Here is a 24,823-nt window from a genome sequence, read left to right on the forward strand (position 1 = left end):
TGTTGAGCTGAAAAGACATTCTGGAGTATAAATATATTTAAGCTGCAAAAGGTTGTAACAGTTATTGTTAACAATCCCCAAATCAATCACAACGCTGCGATTATGATGAATCTACTCATCTAGAAAAAAATAATTCTTTTTAATGTATAAACCATCTTAATTTCAAAATGCTACTGTGACAGCTTCATCTTAGAATCAGTTGTATAAGTAACTTACTTCAGCCTTATGCACGTCCAGTACAAGCAGCGTCTTTAATTCATCTACTTCTCACATTAAAATAAATATCATCTTCAAGTTTTTCTGTATAACACACAGCTTACAACCTTTCAGCTTATCTAAAATAGATCAGCCTTTATGGAAAACTGAACTGCTTAATGTTCTGTTTACTTTTAGATTTTGATTAATACATGTTCCAATGAAAACAACATAATGGGGTTGGCAGTGGAGCACCGAAGCCTGCCAAATACAGCTCATTAAAAATGATACGACGGTGAAATCTAAAGCTAATGTCCGAAGCAGTTTACGACTTATTTGTGGGACTCGTAACAAATAGTAGTTATAAACAATTCACTTATATACAAGCGTAAACTTTGATTTTATAGAACTATTAAGAAATGCTCTAACAACAGTGGTCAATGGAGTCATTATTTTTATTAGTAAGTAGACAAAATATATGAATGGAAGCAGGTGTGTAGATATCCTCTACCCAGGTTATTATTTACATCAAGTGCAAAATAAATCAAACAATGCGATCCACCCACTGCTTACATTTACTATACTGACAGTACATGTTTAGGAGAGCTGGTCTAGTACTATTGCTTCAAGGTTGTTGTTGAAGATCACTTTACCGTTGGACTCTACACTACAGTCTGGGTGCCGAAGCATCTCCAGGACACCAGCTCTGAGCTCAGGTGAAGCTGCGTTACTGAAATCCAGCACCTCAGTGAGAAAATCAAGAAGCAGCTCTCCCTTCTCATCCCCTTCGGTGAAACACTCGGTGATATCCATCTGAGATGGCAGCTCATAGCTCTGGTAGCGCACTCCCTTGGAGTCCAGGAAGCTTTTGATGTCTCCAGTGGTCACACACTGACTTAAGTCAGGTTGACACAGCTGTGCTCTGTAGGTCCGCCATAGCTTCCCCCAACCACTCTTGCCTGGAATAGAGGAAAAGGAGGCTATATTACAACAATGACAATTTGACAAGCAGGTGTTTGGCACGGTCACCATCCCAATTTCTGTCTAGAATTGGCCAGAAACTGAATCATACTTGACTGAATAAGTATAAATGAATAATGACTTCCTGGTGGTACAATGTGGGGAGAATTCATCCTCATATGCATCCGGGCAATTTTTTCACCATGGAGATGCTTACATGGATCACATTGCTATATCGCAGCTCAGGTATTTAATACATTCAGAGGAAAGACTCAGAGAGAAGTAGGAAATAAAAAGCTTTAGCTCCTTCTTCAGGATTACACTCAGAGCCTTGTTTACTTTCCCTGTTTAAGGTTTCTGTCTTGAAAAGTTAAAAGTTGCATTTTTATGCATCTACACGTTCACGGATTCAAATTCGAGGAGCAAAGTAGATGACACGAACCTCAGCATACACCGAAGATGTCGAGGAGATTTCGGGGAGATCGGTGTGTGCTAGCAAACTGTCTCTTTTGTTGTCTGCTATATTTATGGACTCATTAGTGCTGACATGGGGAAAAATGTCAGACTAATATCAAGGTATATTTTTTTAATGAAGGACTGGCTGTGAAGAATCTCATTTGGGGTGAGATTGGTTTTGGGCAGCATGGCAGCATGAGATAGTGTCTGAGAGCAGGTGTCTTAGTAAATTGAGTTTTGGCCACTCTTGGTTTTCGCAGCAATAAATTTGAATGTTTTTACTGAATTAAGTGAAAATAAATAAGTTAAAACAGCAGTATAACTGCTGCTCTATATTCTGAAGTGATGTGCGTGTACTATATATCAACTGAATGCTGGAAAAGGTTTGGTTGTTTCTGTAAGATGTCGTTTTAAACCTTTCATGTCCAAATGTACTGCATGTATAAGCAGTATGTTCGTTAGCTATTTGCGCCATAATTAAATCGCCCACATGAGAGAACGAAAATATCCACTTACCAGACACTAGAATTATGAGAAGCTTCCCATTTTTACCAAGAAGACTCTGGAAGAATCTGACAGTTGCTTCGGGATCCTTCACGTAGTATAGCATCTGTCGATTTCACCACAGATAATGAGCTACTAACTGCATTCACAGAATGCCTAATTATAACGCTGTGCCAGACAGATGTTCTAATTGGATTTATTGCTGCCATTTGCCAGAAACGAATGTAACCCAGCTGTGTAAAAAATACAGGGTATGCTCATCGACACCGACCTGTATCATGTGAATGAAGTCCACCTTCTTGGTGGCCTTTTCGGCTTTCCAGTGCTCCTCAAACTCAGAGGCAGTCATCGTATTCCAGTTGAACTTGATGTAATCTAAATCTGGTTTCTGTGACACTAAAACTGCAGACAGATAATTACTTAGTTATTTATTACAAGTTAACACCGAAATAAAGCTGGCATGAAATTTTACAGCTTACAGCTGACACTTGTCACAATGATAAGAGCATTTCTGTAATTTGCACCCCCTCTAAAAACAATGCACTTGTTTTGCATCACACTTCATTAAAAACAATGGAGACCACTTAGCACAACCACACAGAGGCCTTTGAGAATGATCACAACGCATTGAAATTAAAATTAAAATGTTGCAGTGTGTTTTAAACTCTTTGCTGTTCATGCATCCATCACTGACTCCCAGCATAACAGGGATTCAACTTATACTAAGTTCATGGAATCATTTACATGACTTAATTACATCTGCAGTCGTAGGCTGGTAGGTCTTTTGTGGGAGGAGTGCTGCTTCTCCAACAGAAAATAGGAGGTTCATTTACTCTATCAATATGTCTCTGCGCAAAGTTTAAATGTCATACATTTTATTTTATTTCTCTACGTTGACATTGCAATCCCCTTAGAATGAACCTTTCAATCATTCAAAGAGTTTTTCTCTTACATATGATATTGCTATTTCTTACATGTTGTGCAAAATCCAATGAAGACAGCAGTGAGCTTGCCAATAGAGAAAAACACAAACCCAGTCACCTGAGGGGTAAAGGCCATGAAGTACACCTCCAGGAGAATAGTCCTAATTGTTTCAAAACCAATTACCAATCACACTTTCACCAAATTCAGAGAGAATAAGAAAGTCTGGAAATCCTCTGCAAAGCACATCACGTGGCAAAATTAGACCATCCAGCATATAAGATGATAAGATCACCCATCCCTTCTTGTAGAGGCTTACACTTCATGTTGCATCATTTGTAAAAACGCAGCATGTGTCTGCTATCTTGGGGAAACTTAAACACATTTTGTTTTCTTTGAACTTCAGATCTAAGGGGACAATTATGATCAGTTCCACAAATAACCAAAGATTTGAACATGCTTTAAAACATGTTTGAAACAGCAAAGGTGTCTCTCATTAGATAGTAAGTTGAACAATGCAAAGATCCAGCAACAGGAAGCAGCGAAGCGAAGCAGCCCTGCTTTATGCATTATTTTTAATCAGATATCTTGTCTATAGCAGTTTTGTGTGAGTAATTGGTTGTAGCTTTAATGTATGCAAGCATCGTGGTCAGAAAGCAGCAGACTTGAAACTCGTAACGATTCAGTGTTTTACTTAAAGATGCTTTAGTCGGGTTCATTCTTGCAGACATTAAGGCTTAACTCTACAGTGCCAGTGGCACTGTAGAGTTAAAGGACTATTTCCTGCTAATATATGAACCAGTGAATTCTTAAGATGCTGTTTTTCACCTTTTTTTGCTTGTAAATAAATACTGAACCCTATTTTGGACAGCTGAGAATACAATGATTCATTTTGTGTTGTGTGAGAGAAGTGTGTGCCTGTAAAGACTGTACCTTTGTAGTTATATAGCTGCTGGTGGCTAGGCTCCACCACCTCGTTATCCACCATCACCCCTGGGTGCTTCTTATGGAGCTCAGAGAGCATCTCTAGGTCAATCTCACCTAAAGGTACAGGCACAGTTTTTATTTGGAAGACAAAGTTGCAAACACAAATTTGACCCACTTTCCCACAGTTACCAAACTGCTAACAATAATTGAAAATAAAATATCCACTTTCAGCCAAACAGATCAACATCAGTTCAAATGGTGCAGGAAGCAGCTAACAGCATGTTTCAGTTTTGCAGAAAATCACACATTTTCTGTTGCAGTAATTACAGAAGTGAAAAAAAATGTAATTCAACACCATGGGAGATAGTTATCACAGCGATACCTTTTCAGTATCACGTAACCAGGGATTTGGCTCTAATTCTAACTGAAGGTGACAGGTTGCCATGTACAAAGGAGCTCATCTGGACACGTGTTAAATCTTTTAGATTGAATAATATCTTTCAGGGGAGTTTCCAGTCATTCTAATGTATTTTGCAGCCGAAAAGAGAATCCGTAATGCTCCAATATGATTCTGACATGACAGCTCAGTAAATTAAAAGGATTGGCGGAGACATAACCAAAGGGTAACAGCTCTCTGGGGGCATGTACTGGGTTTGCTCTGGAAAAATATTAACCTTGCGGTATCACGGGCACTGAAAACAATGTGCAGTAAAGTGATAGAACAGCGAGGTCATGCTATCTGGCCTGGGTTGAAGATTAATCTCACAAACTGGACAGATGTCTACAAACTGCTGGCAGTGATAATAAGGGCAAAGTTTTTTTGTGTGGTTTTTTTCTGTTGCAATCATAAATGAAAAAACTGCAGCAACAGCAGTAACAGATGGCTTACGCAATGTCTTGTCACTTTCGATGTTGCGCAGGTCGCGCTGCTTTTTAACGCGTCACATTTAGACCAGTGGTAATAGCGTTTTCTTACCAGCTCCACTTCCAACTCCAATGACATTCAGATGTGACTTTCCATCTCCAACACTGAAGAGAGAGCAGATAAAACACTTCAGAAAGGTTCACATCCTCCAACCTGTGACATGTGGGTCACATTTTTGGGCTTGTAACTGTCAGTTCTCCCTGACACTTGGGCATGTGAGATGTTCTGAAGTAGCGACTGAAGAACCTACACATACCCAGGCTTTGATTATTGCTGTGACATGTTCTGTCACTCACTGTATGATTTTTAGTAACACCTTTTTAATTTACTCATGAGTCACATCTTTCCGGATTCCTCTCTGATCTGCTTTTTAGACCTGCACAGAAGAGGAGAGGGTTTGTTTTTGGTTTTCTGATGCATGTCAATTGCCTCCTACAGCTTATATCAACAGAAAATAACACAGGAAGAGATGGAATTTCCACAGCAATCAGTCATTGTCTTTTACAATCATGCACATATTGTTTGGCTGGTTAATCTAGTATGTACACTTGTGTAGGCAGTTATTTGATTCTGTGAGTGAAACGGTACTTACATATTCCGCTTTGGGCTGTAGTGCAGTCCTAATCACTCAGCAATTCTGACTGCTTTCAGCAGTATTAAGCAGAGCACATGTTGACTGATTGACACAGCTTAGTCACTAAATGGTCTGTGTGCTCCAGATCTTCCTTTTCACACTGTATTTTGTCACCTCTCGACATATTCCAAAGCGGTCTGACGGTATGAGTGGCTGAGGTTTATAAAGAGGCCCAACATTAAGACTAACCACAGGTGAAGTGAATAATATTGAACATCTCGTTAAACTGTAATTATCTAGGGTCCAGGCATTTATGTGTATGTTTTTTAAAACCTATATCACTGACCTAAACATTGCTCAACTGGTCAGGAATGCCATACAGAACATGACAGACAACCTAAAGTGGTTGCCCAGCCTTCAAACTTCATATTTGCATAATCCATAAGGTGCACCAGAAGAATCCCAGTCCAAGAAGGCTCCACAGATTAGCTGTAATTGCCAATTAATTGTAATTGCCCTATGAGCAATTGCGATCAATCACAGAGATCCATGCACCGAGATGTGTGTAGAGATGTGTCATAGACTTTGCATAGTTAAGTAAAATAAGAAACTACAGATTCTCAGATTCAGCTGTAGTATAATGCATTCCATGTTGAATGGTATGGTCGTGCAGAGTTGTTCAAAGCTGTGTGTGGTAGATTACCTGGCCAGTATATCTGGCAGTTTATTGTGGATGAAGTCCTGCATACACTGGTGTTCAGAGGAGCGCTCCAAAAAAAGCTGGAAGGATTTCTGGTATCGGTCATCATCATTAACCAAACTTTTGAGTGAAGATGCCATGGCTCACAATCTGCCAAAAAAGAAGAGTATTATTTCAAGTGAGCATTAACATATACAATGTCATATACAAACAATGTCCTGCCACGACGTGTTACTCAAACACTATTAACAATGACATCTGGATAAGTTTCGCTTTTTATGCCTGAAAAAGAAGTTTTCTTACATCGAACTTCATCTAAGTCAACATCTCCAAAAGCTTTCCTGCATTTCTTCTTCACTTCAGCTGCTACTGTACCGTCTATGGGAATACTAAAGCTGAGCATGCATCCATGACTGCCAGATCTTAGCAGTCATTACAGAGCAGCCTGTGTATTTAGAGAAATATCTTAAAAGTGAGAACACAGATTCTACATCGGTGAGCCACTGCTCTCCGAAGGATATGCTTCTTTTATTTTCCCAACACATCCCACTTTCCAGCAGCGAGAGCTGCTTGATGTTGGGTGCCCACCATTGGCTTGTGATCAGACACTTATGTAAATCTGAAACCAATGACCAGTCCAGGAACTAAGACAAAGAAAAGAAAAACCTACATTTACGACATGCCACCTACTATAAATGTGGATTTTCTAATTTATACATTTTTTTGAGAGACCGTCCTAAAAATAACTGACCATGATATGTTTCTAGTGCTTAGTTTTAGCCAATACATTTGAAATCATGAATCACTTTCATATGTCCATTTATCTACTTTCTTAAATGCAGCAGATGCTGACATTTACACTGAGCTCATTTAACATAGCGATAGTTAGCCCAGTCTACCCACACTGTTTGATCAATAACTGGTCAAGGGTCTTTAATCAACCCTGAAACAACACAAATATTGAAACAGACAGCTAACAATAGCCGAAATCATGTTTTGACAACAGTCTGATGTCAACTTACATGTAACTAAATCAATGTTGAACACTGCTGTTGAGTCCTACTCCCTTTTGCACCCTTGATCAATATTGGAACAGCAGTAACATCACTACCAAAGGTCCACAGGACCTTAGTGGTATTTCAGCTAATATTTAATACAGCAAACTACAAGGAATACTTCAAAATATTAGCACAATTATAACATTTATCCTGGCTATAGATAAAGGATAAATACATTTAACCGTACAATTTAACATTAGGCTAATGTTAAATTGGGCATCTAACATGTAAATAACAACAGACAACTTCACATCAGTTAAAGCAGTTTATTTACTTTATTATCATCAGGGTTGGTTTAAAATTTGGTTTGTCAATTTACTCCTACATTTTCATCCAGACTGCCTTCACACAGTCTTGACCGTAGCTGTGAACTGCCTGGGTAAAGCAGACTTCACACTGCCACACTGACCATCTGATGAGTTAGACCATCTGGAAAAGAAAACACCAAAGCAAAATATTTATAAAATAAATGAATAAAACATATGATAAAAATATGAAAGGAGCACACCTTGTTCTGATTTTGGCTTAACTTTCTCCTAATTCACCCTAGCTAGCATTATTCTAATGCCATCCAGGTTATCAGGTACAGTAACAGGCTAACTTCACAGTATCTGGTCACTGTGACAGTCAAATATCTTTGTCACAGCATGTAACAATGAACATAACAGGTTAAAAAAAATACATTTTACACAAATATTAGACAAATAACTGAATGCTTACATGTTGCAGAAGACATCTCTGGGGTTCACAAATGTTGTCTACCACAGCATCAGCAACATTAATCGCCAACTTTTCAACATAATTATGTGGCAGAGGTGAAACCATCTTTAATTTCTCGACGAACTATAAATTTTTGACTTTTCAGCCTCACTGGTCAACTACACGCCCCCCAATTGAATCAGTCTTATTCCAGTGTCGTCACACTGTTTGGTTTCACTGATATCTCAACGCTGATCCAACATTAAATTAACATTCAGATTTGACTCTCGACCACAGCCACGTTTCAGATGAAAAGTCTTCTTCAGTGTCTCCTTGCTCTTCTAAACGACCAAATATTCAATGACTGATCCGCAAATCCAGATAAATGTGGGCTGGGATTACCTCTGCGTCACCTGAGGCATGTTCAAACGTGCACCTGCTGCCAATGACAAGTTTCCAAAGCATATAACTAAGTTCCAGTAATAACCAGGAAACCTTCCTTTTCATGGATGAATTAAAACAACGTTCACAATATAACGCTTGGCCATCGGTTTCAAATTAAACCACGTAAACGGGTGTTGTTGGAAGGACAGTCTGATCAGCAGCCAAGAGTGGCCACCGAGTATCAGGCGGGGAAGTGAGTAACTGTGTCGTGGAAATAGACAAAGTGCAAACCATAAGAAAGTGCAAGAAAAGTGGGGACGGGTATATCATCTGCGGCTTTTGGCTCTCGGCGTCTTTGCGGCGGAAACACAACAACGCCACACAAACACGGGAGTCTGCTGCGTCCATCGACGCGTAGGCAGCTGCTAAAAACAATTGAAAGCCAGCTGTTGCTCGCTCAACATGTGTCGCAGAGCCAGCTTTGCCATATTTGTTTATGATTTGTTAAACAGCAGGAAGATTGAGCTAAAACACGGCATTTTTCACTTACATGTGCAGAACTGCTGTCCGGATGTCTGCCCGGCTGGAATAAACCCTCCCACCAGCGTCTCCGCTTGGCTTTATGCAGAGCGAGGTGCAAAGGACACAGGGCGACAGTGCTGTTTGTCAGATCACGTTATAAAAGTAATACCGTGTCATTATTTTACATTCAAGAAAAATAGTGTTTAATGTGTTTAGTATGAAACTCGGACACTGAAATGCTTTTTTTTTCAAAGCCACGAGAGACATTTTTAAATTTATTCTAATTGCAGGACAGTTGTCTAACCATGCACTTCCGTGTCAATAATTGTATTTTTTTTTTTAACAAAATAAGTAAGTTTTAGTAAGTTTGGTCTGAGTTGTTATGTAGGATATGATGTAAAAGTCTCTACACCAGAAGGGGGTTCCGTTTAGCATGAAAATGAGGATATATCATTTAATTTGAAGGAAAGGGAATTAAGTAAATGTCAAGTCTTGTTTGTGATTCAGGATTGCCAGACATACCGGAATCAGGACTAGAACTCAAATTAGACTGTTGTTATGCCACAGATCCCTTTTAATATGCTTTAAAAGGGTCAGACATACAACTAGAACAATATTCATTTCATTGCAAAGACTCACATTTGGTTTTTTTGTGGGGTTTCTTTTGGGCATCAGCATGTTATTAGTCAGAAAGGTGTTTAAAGCATGTATTGTATAACCACGTATTTTTCCTATAAAATATAATATAATAATAATAATAATGGTAATTTATGCATAAGTGTATCCTTAAGTGCAATGCTGTGAGGCCTCAAAGAGACTGATGTATTACATGGGTTCAAAATGAAAAAGAAATGTCTGGAATGGCACTATCTAGGCAATTAATAATAATTGCATAACTGACTGAACTAAAGTGAGCTGAACAAGATCATTCTTTGGTCAGTGTGAACCCCTGTCTGAGAAGGTGTAGTGATTAGCAGGGGTTAAAGCGGGTCAGAACAATCAGAACAGTTTTCTGCCACTTCCACTTAAAGAGTAATTAAATCTGATAGGCAGGCTAATGCATATCACTGTTGAATGACTTAATTTTTTGTGTGCTGCAGCCTGCCGTTGCTTCCAGTGATGGCATGGAGATAACGGCTTAGGAATAAGAATATTAGATATCGGAGCTATATGCTGAATTATGCTAAATTATGTGTTTGTCTTGCAACACAAATTGAAGTATACTAGTTTTGCCCTGTGTCAGATTGGCGACCTTTCTACTATGTACCCTGCCTATCACCCTATAGTAGCTGGGATAGGGATAAGCAGAAGAGACTGGATGGATGGGCTGGTTTTGTGTTACATGAACAGGTTGGATGAAAACATCAGGCTGTCTAGTGTGGGTTATACTGATTAGTTAAAAGTTTACAGTGATGCCTTATGGTTTGGTGGTTACATCTAGAGTACTGTTACTAGGTTACATCAATTTATCTTTAATGCGATGGTGCTCATTAGATTCACTCACTGAATTCTACCTTTTGTACAAGCTGGGGTTTGGAAATCAGCCATATATCATTTTCCCCACATGCAAAATCCCACTTTAACTCCTGGTCATGAGAGTCATGCTATAGCTGGGAAAGAATATACTTTGAAAATGGTGAAAAATATTTGGCCTTGGACAGATTTATAGTGATGCAGATATTGATATATATTGATATTGATATCATCCCCCCCACACACTCAATGTGCAATATCACTGATCACACTGCACCTCTCAATGCACCTGCTAGTTAGATGGCATGTATGTGTATGTATATAGATGTAAGCTTGTATGTGGAAATATGTGTGTGTATGTACGGATGCATATATGTGTATATACATATATGCATCCATACATACATACACGCACATACATACATATATGTGTATATACATATATGCATCCATACATACATACACGCACATACATACATATATGTGTATATACATATATGTATGTATGTGCGTGTATGTTTGCAGGTGTATGTATAACTTGTACATATCTTTCTTGTGTAAATGTAAATTTATCTGTTATTGTGTAAATACTTATGCTATTGTGTACTTCACACACATGGAGAAATGCCAAACTGCCTTTCATTGTTCTTGTAACAGTGTCAATAAAAAGCTATTCTATTCTATTCTATTGATGAAGCTGATTGGGAATATGCTCAAGTACAGATTGATATGACAAAGAAGAACATGCTTTTGTGGTGTAGTTTATTGCACATTGTGTTGCAGAAAATCTACAATTTATCGGAGTAATTTGACTCTGTTGGATGATTCGATCAGTCTGATTATTTGTTATTAAAGTTTTTGTAAAATGTAAAAAAAAAAAAAAATGGTGGAACAGCCTTTCCCAGCAGGTCCTGTTGCTAGGATCCTCCCAACCCATCCCAACATTTGCAGACCATATTATTACTGTCATTATTAAATGGATGATGAAAGCAGCACTTCACCTGCCACATCTTTGGAAGGATCTTTATTTTAGGCCTTAAAAAGCACCTATAAACTGTAGCTCTGTCACAAGACAACAAAAATGCCTTTTCACCTCTGGCTTATAATGAAGAGTGTTTAAATTGGAAGACAAGACATATGAGTTTAACAACACGGAGATCAACAACTTGTCAAGAAAGATAGAAGCACTGATATGATTCCTAATAAAAGAAATCCTTTTATTAGAAAATAATAAAGAAGCCCTTCTTTATTGTGTCAGTTGAGTCACTTACATCATTGTGTCACTTACACAACACAAGGATAGGCGTTGTGTAAGCGAGCGTTGTGTAAGTGCACTCGCTAACACAGCTAATATCCTCGGTTCTTTTATCGTCTTGTATTAGTTGTGATCAATTAGTAGAAGTTTAAAAGGCTTGTTTATGAATTCAGGTTGGATAATTGGCACATCTTCAGCACAAGTATAATAACTGTGCATGAGATTAGAAGCCTGTTTATTGTCAGTGTGTTGATTTTTGTTTCTGTGCTGCTGCAGTACTGAGATGAATGAGATCTAGGATAGAAAGTGCGACATTTATGACGTAATTGTTTAATTCTAGCAGTGATATTTTACAACCTTGGCTCCTCAGCGAGCATCATGCTTTCACCTACAGACACACATAGCGTAATCATTTTGTTGGGGTGTGTGTCTCAGTTTGCAAATGTCCCAAGAAATCATTTCATTTCACTGGGTTTACTTGACATCATTTACCTCTAAATACTGACTGAGGTGAATTTAAATCAGTACTTCATAATTTTTCCAATGCAGCATTAAAGAAAGCCTTGCATCCTGTTTTTATTTTTTAAAACATTGATCTTCATCTTGAACTAAATAATGCTGTTAAACGAAAATGAAAAGCACTGACCTCATAACAACAATTTGCCCTTACTTCATATACTCCATGTGGAAACCAGGATTTTTATTAATTATAGAAGCTTGCACCATCTCATCTTTTTGACCTCACAGTTCTCCGTGTTCCAACTTTGCACTCTCAGATCTCAGTGTGCTGGTTCATGTAATCACCAAAAATGGAAGTCAGAAAATTAGTGGGTGGACTGGCATGAAGTCCTTCTCTTCTCCTTCTTGATTAATTAGATACCCAGCCTGCCTAACTGTCAAATTCAGTACCATATATTCATTAGTCTGTCTCACTTTCTCTGTCTTTCTATCCCTAGAAGCCCCAGCAATACACACAGACACACTATTGTGCATTTTGTGCTCTGTGATAAAAGCTACTTTCAGCTGTTCCCTTGCAACAAGGGGGTTACCACAGCGGGTAGCTCCACATTTCTGATCTGGCAGGGTTTTACGCTGGAAGCTGGATGCCCTTCCAACCCCAAAAGGAATTTGTTTCTCTGGCTGGACTCAACCTTTCACTCGCCAAGTGAACATGTTAACCACTACACTATCGGAAGCATGCGATGCCAGGTCATAGTTAAAAAGAGCTTCAGCCGCTCATCTCTTCAATCTAGCTTTTAATGGTCCTTTGAGCTAAATGGCAATGTCAGCAATAACATGTTTGTAATGACAATACTGACATTTTTGTGTTCACCATTTCACTTGAATGTGTTACCGTGCAAAAAAAAAGAAATCTTTAGTTTGCTATTCACTTAGTTATAAGTCAAGGTACTGGATAAAATGCACTTTTGAAAGTGGCAGATAAAAAAATGTTAGGGGAACGTAGAGAAACTTTTTAATTGGTTGTTCATTGCATCATTTGCTTTGACAATAAACACACACTACAACTTAGGGGTACACTTAGCCGTCGTTAATAAATGGTAAATCGATTGTCAATTTACCTTCAGTTAATAATTATTTGGGAGGCACAACAGCTGAGATCCAGCCTAACACTGACCCTGAGTTGGATATGTGGAAGAAAACAGATAGATGGCTGGATGTTTACTAATTAATAAACAGTTGGTTTATTACACGGTTGCAACTTTACAATGAGCATCCAGATAATGTTCATAGGTGATGTTGATAACTCTTGTTTTAAAGCATAGTATAGCAGGTAGATGGACACGCAGTGGTACATCTTCATGGGCTAAGTGAAAACATTAACTTTCTGCTGCCACTACATTAAAGCATGGTTGAAAACACACTCGAGACAAATCTATACAGTGTAAGTGATTAATTGTTAGTTTCAGTGAAACAGCGGAATCAGGCAGTAGTAGCTTGAACTAGCTCCCCAACCCCTAAACTTACAAACTGAATAACTTAGTGAAGTCAAAGATAACTGCCCTTGTGTTAAGTCTTCAAGAAATGTCATAATTTATCAGCTTCAGCAGCACTGGTGATTAATACTGACTGTAGAGCAATTAAATCCTGATCCTGATAGAAACCTTGATGTGATTATCCTAAAGGCATGGAGAATACTGGTGGTCGGGAGACCTGTAATGAACAAGATCTGAATGCAGCTGGCTTCTTGTTTCAATGTCTGCTGGCCAACGATTCCTAATACATTCATAAAATCCTAAAAAGATTTTTTTCCTGGAAAAAACATTAACAGACTTATTTTAGAGAGGCTGAACATAACAGAAACTAGATATCTCAAAGAACTGCTTCACTCCTCTGGGCTGCAAATTTGCACATAATACATTAGTAATAAATGATAATAAGCATTATCATGCTCATTATTTTAAAACATTAAGCACTGATGATGCTAAACATTCATTAAGCTCTGCTCTGCCCTGACAAACTGCGGGATACAGCATTTTATTAGAATCAGCCAGCTTTCATATGATAGACAAATAAAATTAATTAAACTAGCCATTTTCATTCCGCTCACAAGCATCCACTGAAATCTGCAAATATGTCTTGAAAGCTACTAAAATGAGATGAATAGAACATGACAAGATCAGCCCACATCTTTGCCACAGATCAGATGGCCGTGACACAAGCATTTGAATTCAACGTTCTCTTAAACAAAAGTGACAGTCTTAAATAAATGAATTAGATGAGACAAAAGATTTAAACACTGTTTCCTTCGCAACCTGCGTGCATCCTGCGGGACTATCAGACTGGGAATCTGACTGGAGGGCAAGATGAATCTTATCAGCAGCTTATCTATTCTAGGCTTTGCCTCTGAGCCTGTATCAGTAATTAGAATTTATCAGGACTCGAAAGTCAAGGAGCCGATGGAGATCACAGGAGAACAAAAGCATCCCTCAAAAAAATATTTAAAAAGGTGCACCAAAGAAGAAAGAAAGCAGTGCTTTGATTTCACATGGTTTCACAACTTTATTTGCATTTTTGTCCAGCTCTCCATGTACACACAATAAAAACACAAGCAGCATGATGCTGTAAACAATGGGTGAATATACTTTTAGTTTTTTGGGACATAACCCAGAGAGATGTCTCATCAAATCAGGCTGTTTTTTTTTTTCTTTTAAATACGGTAAATAATTAGTATGTCATGTTTTCAGAAAGGGGTTTCACTTTACTTTTATTCGTTATCCTTGTCATCATTTACCACATGTTCCTTTGTGTCACTTTATTGGCCTAATATTAGAAACACTATGTAAATTAAACGATTCTGAAATGTTCGGTAAATTGTAAAACAGAATCTTTGCAAAGGCCACTTGGAGAACGTTCTGCCAAAATGGATCTAGCATGCCTACATACAATCAGCTGTTGAAATACAGTCACATAACAACCGTATTTGCACAACCGTTAAGATTATAGAGTTCCCGATAAAATACATTCAGGAGGAGGTCGGATAACACAAGACCAAATCTCCACTTAGTCTTGGCAGAACGAGAAACAGCATAAACTCTGATCAGAGCCAAAATTAGCCAATACCAGGAACTTAATTCTCCACTGGGGTGTGTGAATATTGCACAAAAGGAAGGTAAAATGTCTCGAATCTACCAAGATGCTATGAGTGGAAATATATTTTAAAAAAAGACAGGGCTAGAAAATAAGACTAGAAAAAGAAAATAAGATAAGAAGCTGCCGGATTATTAAATTATGTGCTCATAAATATTTGGTATTTGCTATCTTTTATGTCTTCAGCCCTGTATTCATGGTACAAAAACAAACAAAAAAGACCTTGCATTTGGATGTAAAATAAAGCACTAAAATATGACCATTTTAAATAAATAAAGCGCATCTGCTCTGTTAAAGCACTGTGTGTAATCCAGTGGATAATTCGTCCTCTCTATGCTCCGGTATGTTTTGATGATTAGTCCTTTCTTGCTTTGCATTTAGTGAAAAAGGTTACAGTGCTTAACACATTTATTAGACCACAACCCATAGAAAGGTTCATACCACAACTGGCTTAATTAAACAGTAACAGCAATTACCAAAATAATGTTTTATGTTTCTGTAATGGTTAAATCGACCTGTATGTGCAAACTTATTATATACTGACATATAATTATCATTGATATCCATGAATTTTCAAATTTAGTTTAAAAGAAATTGGTAAAAAGACCCACACTGATTATTGTTTTTTAATCAAGATGCCAAATTAGTTATTTCTATGTGTTCTTGAACATAAAAATTTGTTTCAGTGGTTGAATATTATGCTTTGTTAATTTCTGATTTTTTAAATATAAAAACATGAATTCTGTTTTTATTTGCCTAATATATATTTTCATTTATTATTATTATTCTTTTAATGGCAGGTGGTCTAATAACTTTTAAGCACTGCATATGAGGTATGGTCTTTATCATGCTGGTATTACATACTGTAATTTGCATTATGTGCGATACTGCACTCGTCACCAAAATACTCTGACGTTTTTTGGTTTTGTACAAATTACTCCGCTCTGACTTACTTACTCAATTTTGTCCTCAGTGGTCGAGAATCCAGGGAGAATTAGGGAGGAGAAATTACTGCATCATTGTATCGTTAAACTCAAGGCAAGCCTGCATTTGGTTTTCACATATACACAACATATGGCATCATCAACAAAACACAATCTGACAGCAAAAACTTGCATTACAATTAAAACACTAGAAAAGTCATCGGAAAGGAAAACGGAATCAGCACTAACGTAGTGCATAGACCATCGTGTTTACTGTCGAAAATTCAAAAAAAGGCTGTTTAGTTTACTCAAAAGGCTTGAGACGTTTCCTTTCACAAAGATCCACCACTGATGAGACAAAGTCAAATACTTCCACCTCTGTGGGTCTTTGAACATCACGAGCGACTGCTGACGAGTCAACCAGGATGTCCCTCGGATTCTTGACACGCACAAAAAAGAAAACAAAAAAAAACCCTCCAAGATCAACAGCTGTGCATTCGTCTTCTTTCGCAGGTTCTAAATAGTGCTTCAACTGTGTGTTCATGTTGCAAGCATTAAAAAAAGAAAAGAAACTAGAGGTCCATGTCTCATTTTTTCACTTTGATCAGCTTTGGTTCCTCTTCTTTGAGGAAGCAAGTGGCTCTAGCGAGATTTGTTACCCTTCAGCAGCAAATCAAGTGTGATCGTTGCTATTCGCTGATCTATTTGAGACATTGCAAAAACCGAGCAAACAGTAAGTGACGGATGTGCTTCCTAACAATCTGAACACAGGCAGCAGGCTGCCTGATGCCGAGCGTGTCCTTGTGAGGTATAGCAGCCTGGTTACATATCCATGTCACCATCATAGGCCAGGGTCAAGGGCTTCTGCGGTGGGGGAGACGTCTTAGTGGTTTTGGATGGCTTACTGAAAAAAAAAAAGGACAGACAAGAAAGAAAAGCTAAGAGTTCATGTGGCTTAGTAGCACAAGGCAGCCCAACCTGATTTCAGTCCTTACAAAGAATTCCATTATCTGATAACAGCAACACAGCAGACAAAGTATAGAGTAGACTATAACTCATACTTGGCAGGGTTCTGTTCAAGGAAAGACACTTGCTTTCCTTCTTGATGTTCTCCATTCTCATACAGAATGCGCACAAACCACAATGAATCTTTTGTTTCCGAGTAGAAAACGGTACATACCAGACCAGGAACGATAACGCTATAATGAAGAGTATTAAGATGAATCCAACAGCAGTCACGGCGTAAACCCACAGCTTTACTCTTCCATCTGTGGAATCAGAAAGCAGTTTTTAATAGAAAGTTTTAAATATATGCAAGTCTACATCTATTTTATGAATATCTTTAGAACTTTTTCCTCACTGCTCAGAATAAATAAGTAGGTTTAGTCTCTTCTCAAATGGGTAGGAGAAGAGTGACTACAGTTTTAGGCATATAAAGTCTATTGAGCATTGTCTGTCTTGTAATATATAATGAATCGTGTAAAAACATGGACCTAAATTCCTCCCCCGTCCCGGTGAGCAACAAAGTCAGGTTCAAAGGTCGTAGCAGTACTGGTTGGTCTGCACACATGATTTCCATTTCAGTACCTGGGCCAACAGGTCGTAAGGTCCACTCGTTGTAGAGGTCTTTGGCCTTAGACGGCCCAGGTTTTAATCTGCCAGAGTTAGTTTTCACATCTGCTTTCTTATTGTTGTCCACCCCCGGAGTTCTGGTGCAGTAGTCCAAGAAACCGTGAGTGGTCATCACCTCAGTGTAACCCTTCTCACACCCACACACTCCACTCTGCATGAGGGGGAAAGAAGCCCAGAAGAACATCATTTACAGCGAGCTGACGATGACTGCAGTTGTTGCTTTCCAATTCCTGCAAAGCACTGCTGACAAATGGGCTGCCACACATTTGGACCATTCTGTTTTACTCAACAAAATATTTCTCACTCTAAACACAGGTTTACTTTTTCCAGCACTAAATTGTTCTCCTCGGGGGGTAGATTACACCGCTTCCCAGATCTGGAAACGGATAAGAACCCCGTCAGGCTAAAAACAGGCACCCTGAACCAAATGCAACACATGATTTCACAGCGTTGCATTTGTGGGTGCAGTAACATGGGGGTACTCTAAGGGGCAGTAAAACTTCAAGCTAAATCTATTATTTGTCATTTTCATGCTGCTTGTGTGCAGTCCCCCCACCTCACAGGTGTAGTCTCTAACTGACATGGAGCCCACGTTCATTGGTATTAATCTGATTATTCTTTAATGGCCTGTTCTGCCAAATTAAAAATGTCATCTGTCAAAATCCATTTAACTCCCCACCGAAAACGTGGGGGCAGCAAAAAAAAATAAAATAAAATAAAACAGCAAAAAAAAAAAGAAAAAAGAAACACAGTGAGAATTACAGAGATCACAGCTGCCTGATCAAAGTGCAATGGTCTTACCGGCGTGCAGTGTGAGAACGGTTTTGTGCACGGAGGATGACAGTGTCTTAGCGTGGTGGGCCTTTTTTGTGGGAAACACCCCCCTGGAGAAAGACAGTGTGTTCTTATTTCTGTTCCTTTACCTATTGATTGCTAAATTAATGTACTGTCACACCAGATTAATGGGCTCAGTTGCCTATCAGAGACCCCCATCAGTCTGTGAACATTTTAATTCCAACATGGAAAATTGCATGTCAAAATATCAAAGAGTAATGCCTTAGGTTGTTGCCTTCTTTGCAGAGGGAGGTTATTCCTTATGGGCTCATATTTGCCCAAAACACTTCCTAGCAGTGATAAGATCACATTCAACGACTATTTACAGCACATCAAGCTCGCCTAAAGCTTTCATTCCCACAATACCATTACCTTTGTTCTCGTTCTCTACGCCTGCTTTACTTCCCACAAATACAAATGCATGTTTATATTTATATGGATTGAAAGCCTCGCAGCTCAGAGTCTGGCTTATTGATTACTTATGTTAAGAGGCAGAAATCAATGGAGGCTCCACTGAGACTAGGTAGATCAAATAAGGTGTTAAATTCAACTAGAACACTATACTAAAGCCATGCTTTTTCTCTGAGTGTGTATTTATACGCATGTGAAAGAAACATGTGTTCCAGTGGAAGACTGTGAAGTACTATCAGATGTTTTTGAGAGGGGGTAAAATAGCTAATCATAATTGTTACAGGATGTAACCCATGGACAGTATATTATTATTATAAACTCAAATGATTAACAAAGGCAAAAAGACATCGTATCCGATTTTGTATCGAGCCTTCTCAGATCTTTTCCAACGTCTCGTTTCCAATTATCTCGTGAACCAACAAGAAAATCGTGATCTAAATTTATTTCTGAACCACCTGCTAAAGCCACCTCTGCTAATATTACCAGTGTAATAGCTTTCTTAGATGAATGAAAGCAGATTCACTTACTGTCATGGCAACGGTTACAAATTTCTTTTTGAGCGATCAAATTATCTGATATTGTAGCACATATCCGTGTGATCCAGACTGAATTGAAAAATGATTCAGTTCAGCATGGGGGAACAAAAACAGAACTGGGGCACTTTTAGCTGCAGCCTGCATTAATATGATTTATATTTATACAAGAATATGTCTGCGATTTTCCCAGGAGCGATTCTGTTTGACCCATCTAAGGTGGCCAGAAGACGCAACGACTGTTCACCTGTAACATTGACGCCGTCTGAGCGCTGACACCATACTGTTCTCTCGTTGTTGCTCCATCCTCCCGTCCTCCACTGGTAACTGTGGCATTTTCCTCCTGTTGCAACAGCAGAGAGGCAGAGACGACGCTCATTAGCAGTTTGTGTTGGCCAAGCAGACCTGTTGTCAGGCCAAGATTGACGTTAACTACCACTCCTTTCTGCAACTTCATTATTGTAAGACATATTACGGTTTTAGTTTGGGAAGAAAATGCACCTTTGTAACTGAAGCAGTGTGCTGTGAGACAAAGGTGGTGAAAATGATTTCAAAATTGGTTGGAAATGTCTGAAAAATGCCATTTTTTGTTTGTTTGTTTTTTTGCAGGAAAGCTCATATTTTCCCAGAGGAAGCTAAAGGGGAAGATTGATTTAAAGAGAGAAAGAGTGAAAGGCACTTGAGCTTGATTTCGTGTATTAAAGAAAAAGTGCAGTGCTAAAATATGGGACAAACAATTAAAAACACTAAAGGAAAGGACATAAAGAACAAGGTTAGGACAATTTATATATTCGCTGTAGCTCACAATTACCCTGTTATGTTTTCAAAAACAGCTAATTAATAGAAAAACAATCAACAGGCAAAATAGTTTGTGGACAATATATATATACAAATATATATAAAATCGGTGATGTGGGGAGTCTTTATTCTTCGGTCTTTTATCCTCTACCAGGCCTGGAAACTTGATCCAAGCTTGTTCATTCTCAACCACCCTAGGGGGCGTATCCCATTTTCACCTCAGGACTTCCAGGGCATACTTCCCACAGATGTTCCTCAATACTATGCCAGCCACTTGGTTATAGCATCCCATGTATGCCCTGCCTGTTAGCATCTTGTTCTCCAATGTGTGCCTTTCTATTGTTTTCGTATATATTTCTCTTCTTTTGTATATATGCCCCTTGATCATTTATATTTCTCCTGTTTGCTATTTATTCCTGCTGTCTACTATTTATATTTTATTCTGGGACAGCTGGTGTGGAGCACTCACAAATTCATTTTACATGTACAATGACAATAAAGGGACATTCTATTCTATTCTATTGCACCCTGCTGCTATGAGCAGGATTATCTCACAGGCATCTTTGCGCAGCCTGCACCTGGTGTGGTAGAGCCTGGCTTTTATGGATCTTGTGCTTTGGGCTTGTTCGTGTGCTGCCATGATTAGTGCCTCTGTGGTATCTTTCATTCCAGCTTTGTCCAGATTTTTTATATATATATACACATATATGTATATATAAATATATATTAACTCAAACTCAGAGCTAAGTCACAAAGGTCTCTTGTAAAACACACATATCTCCAATTTGTGAGTCAATAATCAGTCAAATGCATTGACCTCCATGTTTCATCAAATATTGGATAAGTGGAATAACAGTTCTGACCCTTCTACGGTTCAAATGCTGACTGTTTAATCATAGCCTTTTTGTTGCAATTTGTAATTTTGAAGTGCTAACCTCCTGTGACACAGTTTCAATGAGAACTTTGCAATTACAATCACCAGACTGCCATCTACAGCACAGATAGCCATTTAGAAACCATTTGTAGTATCACCTTTTAGCCTTTTACCTTGAACAGAAAGGCTTATAAGAATTCTGTCACATATACAGAATCATATAAAAATCTGTCTGTCCCTTATGAGAAGACATAAAGTTTACTGAATGTTTAACAGAAGGCAATATTCACATCACTCATCCATCTCAGGGATAAGAAGCTTTTGTTTTTAATACCGAGTGTTGAAAATTGTAACGGATGCACTGTGTGCAGAAGGAAAAAAAGCAGTTTTTCTCAGAGTAAATGATGACCTTCCATGTCGCCATGGTGTTAATCTTCTCCTACATTTATTTATTTATCTGTAGATTTATGGAGACAATAAAGGTCAACTTGAAAGCCAGTGAAAGAGAAACAGCTTGAGTGGTTCAAAGGTTTGGGGGCATGCTTTTCAGCTTCTTGGTTACAGTTTAAAACCTGCAATAACTGATTTTTAATGCCTATTTAAGGACCATAGACACCAGCTGTTAAAGCAACACAAACATAGTGCAACATGCTGGGAGGTAGGGTGGTGGTGGAGGCACAAACACACACAACTTTTGACTAGGAGACCATTAATTAAAAGGAGCCTATAGTATATGCTCATTTCCAGCTCCATATTTGTTTCCCTGCAGTATTCTAGAGTAACTTTGCATAGTTTATGGTTCAAAAGCGGGAAGCCAACCTTCTTGTGATTGGCTGCCCCTCATAGACAGAAGGTAGGTGGGGCTGCTGTGCTCACATCCAGAGGTCTGGGCGTGAGGTGGCACTATTAAGGATGGCTCCTCTCTATCAGTGCCTTCCATTTGAATCTGAGTTACCAGTTTAACTGAGTTACTAGTTAAAATATTTAACTGGAAAGCCATTTCAAGTGGGATTTTCAACTTGGAAAGCCAGAGAAGCCCCGACAACCCAGACTCAAAGATCCAAGATTGCTGCTGTGAGCATAAAGATCAGTAAAACTGTAAAACATTTTAATCTGTGCTGCCACTGTTTGATACTTTGTTACTCAAAAAATAAGCCATATGCAGAGAATTGATCACATTCTATCTATCTATGAACATGCAGCAATGGTGTTAAATAAAAATAATTTTTTAAAAAAAGCACTGCACTGTGTTGCCAGTGTTGCATGACTGGCTCCACCTTGCTAAAGCAAAAAAAATCCCGTTGTTGTTTGCTTTTCCGACTTTACCAGGGGAACGCCCTCAGCTCGAGAGTTCCGTCACTCCCTACAAAATCCGACTCCCCAGGTCTAAAAGTTATGATATTAATGTAAACATCCACTTATTTGCACAGCTGCTAGAGATCTAACTTTTAAAATTTAACAATAGGATGTAACAGAAGCTGGCACAAATGACTTATTTTCTCAGGGCGGACTGTCTTTATTACCTTGCTAATGTTAATTGAGAATATTTACTCTATTTTTAGGTGCGGCGATCATGAGCTCTGTAATTGCTAGAGCAAATGCTGACTTTGTCTGTTTAGTCCTGACAAGAGAGATTGCAACATGCTCATTAAACGGGAGGAGGCTGGAGTCCTAAAGGGCAAAACACTTTTCCAACACATCAAGCCAACACCGGGCACTCAGCTGAACTGCAGCACAAACCTGAGAATTTAGCCACAAATATTTAGGTCACCCCTGAGAAAAGGAGGAACAAAGGATTTGAGAGCAAACTTCAAAATCTGGAGTTGGATTTTTATACGGCACTATAGCACAATATCATTTTTAACAGCAGTTGTAGTGGAAAGGAAATATTTCTGCAGTATTAATTAATTAATTTTTGCTGACCAGTGTAAATTCATCAGCTGTTTGAGAGACTCTGTGATCGGTTGTTCTGAGGCAGTAGTAACAAGGAACTTGTCCATTTAAATGATCCATCAATGCACACCTGAGCTGCTGTGGAGAGGGAAGCGTTGGTGCTATATGGCAACTGTTCTGAATGTTCTTTGCTCAATCCTTTACAAAGTAGTTGTTACCAATTAGTATTTGGTGCATTTAACTGGACAATTATTGTGCATTTTGGTTAACAGTCACCGTCAGGAAGAAAGAAGAAAGTCGTCTTTTGCCTGACACTGGCGACCTGATGCTGGTATAACTTTGCATGGAAAAGGCATGGCTTCCCGAGTACCTTTACAGGGCTGGGTCTCAAAGACTTGATGAGGGCAGCTGTCCTGATTCTCCATGTCTTGAATAATCACGGCTCTGGAGCGCGCTTGGCGACCGGTGGTTTCAAAGCTCCGCCCCTCCAGGCAGGTCAACTGGCACGAGCTCCAAGACGACCACTCAGTCAAATGGCAGTCTCCTGAGGGAAAAGAAAGACAGTAAAACATCAGTGATAGCACAACTTGGTCAATAACACTGTCAGACTCTCCTTTCAGATACTTGCGGGTGGTTTATATTCAGCTTGCCAACACTATTTCAGGGATCGTTTTATTGGCTCCCCTGCTAGCTCCTGGAACATTAAAAAGAGATCGAAAACAACTTCAGCACACATCTGCGGCTGATAATGTAACAAATGCACAAACAAATTACTCAGACAGCCCAGTGGGTATTCAGAAGTAATAGACCAACCAGAGTTATAAATTATACAATACAAGCTATAACTCCAAGCTGGACTGTAAAGGTAAAACCCAATACTGAAACGTGTCTCAAAGGAGATGGAAAATTCATTTGGTTTAGTTTGGAAAAAAATTTGAAAGGATAAAGGCTGTTTGGTTTTTGAATGTCAAACACAAATATCTTTTGTATTTCTTGATAGGGTCACATTGTAGTGATAATATCACCCACAGCCTCAGCTACTCAGCCAGAACAACCCTGTGATTCTTTGCTCTGAACACCCATTAGTGACTGTCTGTGGATTGGAGCATCTCATTATCTTTCATCTTTGTATGGATACAGTCTATCAGCTCTTCACTCATGCTGCTAGAACCCTGGAAACATGCTGTGGCAATAGCTACAGTATACAGCAAACACACACACACACACACACACACACACACATCCATCACAAGCATGTCAACAACTCCTCCTCTGGCCCCTACTCTGCGTCTGCCACCATCACATCAACACTTACATGAACACATACACACACATCTGCTCTTGCCATCAAACACTCCTGATCCCGAGCCAAGACTCAGAGCAAAGGCGGTTTGAGTGATGAATCAAGGAGAGGATCAGAGGAGAGTGAGAGGCATATGAACAAAAGCAAGCACTGCTCGCTCTCTTCAAAGCAAAAATTAACAAAAGCCATACATGGAAGTAGCCATGCATAAGGAGGTCATTTTTTGAGGGGTGGTGATTTTACCATAATGACTCTCTCTTTAAAAAGAAAAAACAGAGAGAAAATCAAATGTATTCTATAGTGTTTGTTCAGCTAGCATATGCCTAAAGACAGTAATGCTTCATTATAGACTCTCAGGGTGGAAAAGCAGACAGTGACAAGTGAAGCAGGTCAAAACTGTCAGCTGGCCAGTAACTCTCTTGGTTAAGGCAAATTCTACATTCACACTGTGGCCTAAATA

General features: G+C 38.8%; 2 protein-coding genes across 5 annotated transcripts in view; both read right to left on the reverse strand.

Moving 5' to 3' along the window:
* Window positions 1-631: 631 nt before the first annotated feature.
* On the reverse strand, window positions 632-8,971 carry LOC116316553 (histamine N-methyltransferase-like). Of its 4 annotated transcripts, none has more exons than XM_031735131.2 (8): window positions 8,854-8,958; window positions 7,546-7,649; window positions 6,166-6,312; window positions 4,940-4,992; window positions 3,970-4,077; window positions 2,387-2,517; window positions 2,128-2,221; window positions 632-1,154 (listed from the first exon to the last, which is right to left on the reverse strand). In XM_031735131.2, the coding sequence occupies exons 3-8, from the start codon at window positions 6,300-6,302 to the stop codon at window positions 793-795; spliced, it is 885 nt and encodes a 294-aa protein (XP_031590991.1). In that variant the 5' UTR covers window positions 6,303-6,312; window positions 7,546-7,649; window positions 8,854-8,958; the 3' UTR covers window positions 632-792. The 4 variants fall into 4 exon arrangements, with proteins under 4 accessions (XP_031590991.1, XP_031590992.1, XP_031590993.1 ...); XM_031735132.2 differs by having other exon boundaries at window positions 7,495-7,649; XM_031735133.2 differs by lacking the exon at window positions 8,854-8,958 and adding an exon at window positions 7,941-8,371.
* Window positions 8,972-14,573: 5,602 nt separating this feature from the next.
* Window positions 14,574-24,823, reverse strand: part of thsd7ba (thrombospondin, type I, domain containing 7Ba) — a 160,985-nt gene continuing 150,735 nt past the window's right edge. The window contains exons 25-30 of the mRNA XM_039600333.1: window positions 23,431-23,604; window positions 19,743-19,838; window positions 18,519-18,601; window positions 17,673-17,868; window positions 17,266-17,353; window positions 14,574-16,989 (exon numbers count right to left, since the gene is read on the reverse strand). Coding sequence (XP_039456267.1) covers window positions 16,908-16,989; window positions 17,266-17,353; window positions 17,673-17,868; window positions 18,519-18,601; window positions 19,743-19,838; window positions 23,431-23,604 — 719 coding nt within the window. The 3' untranslated portion in view covers window positions 14,574-16,907. The remainder of the gene's footprint in view (window positions 16,990-17,265; window positions 17,354-17,672; window positions 17,869-18,518; window positions 18,602-19,742; window positions 19,839-23,430; window positions 23,605-24,823) is intronic.

Source organism: Oreochromis aureus, linkage group 16, assembly GCF_013358895.1.
Source record: "Oreochromis aureus strain Israel breed Guangdong linkage group 16, ZZ_aureus, whole genome shotgun sequence".
NCBI classification, from domain to species: Eukaryota; Metazoa; Chordata; class Actinopteri; order Cichliformes; family Cichlidae; genus Oreochromis; species Oreochromis aureus.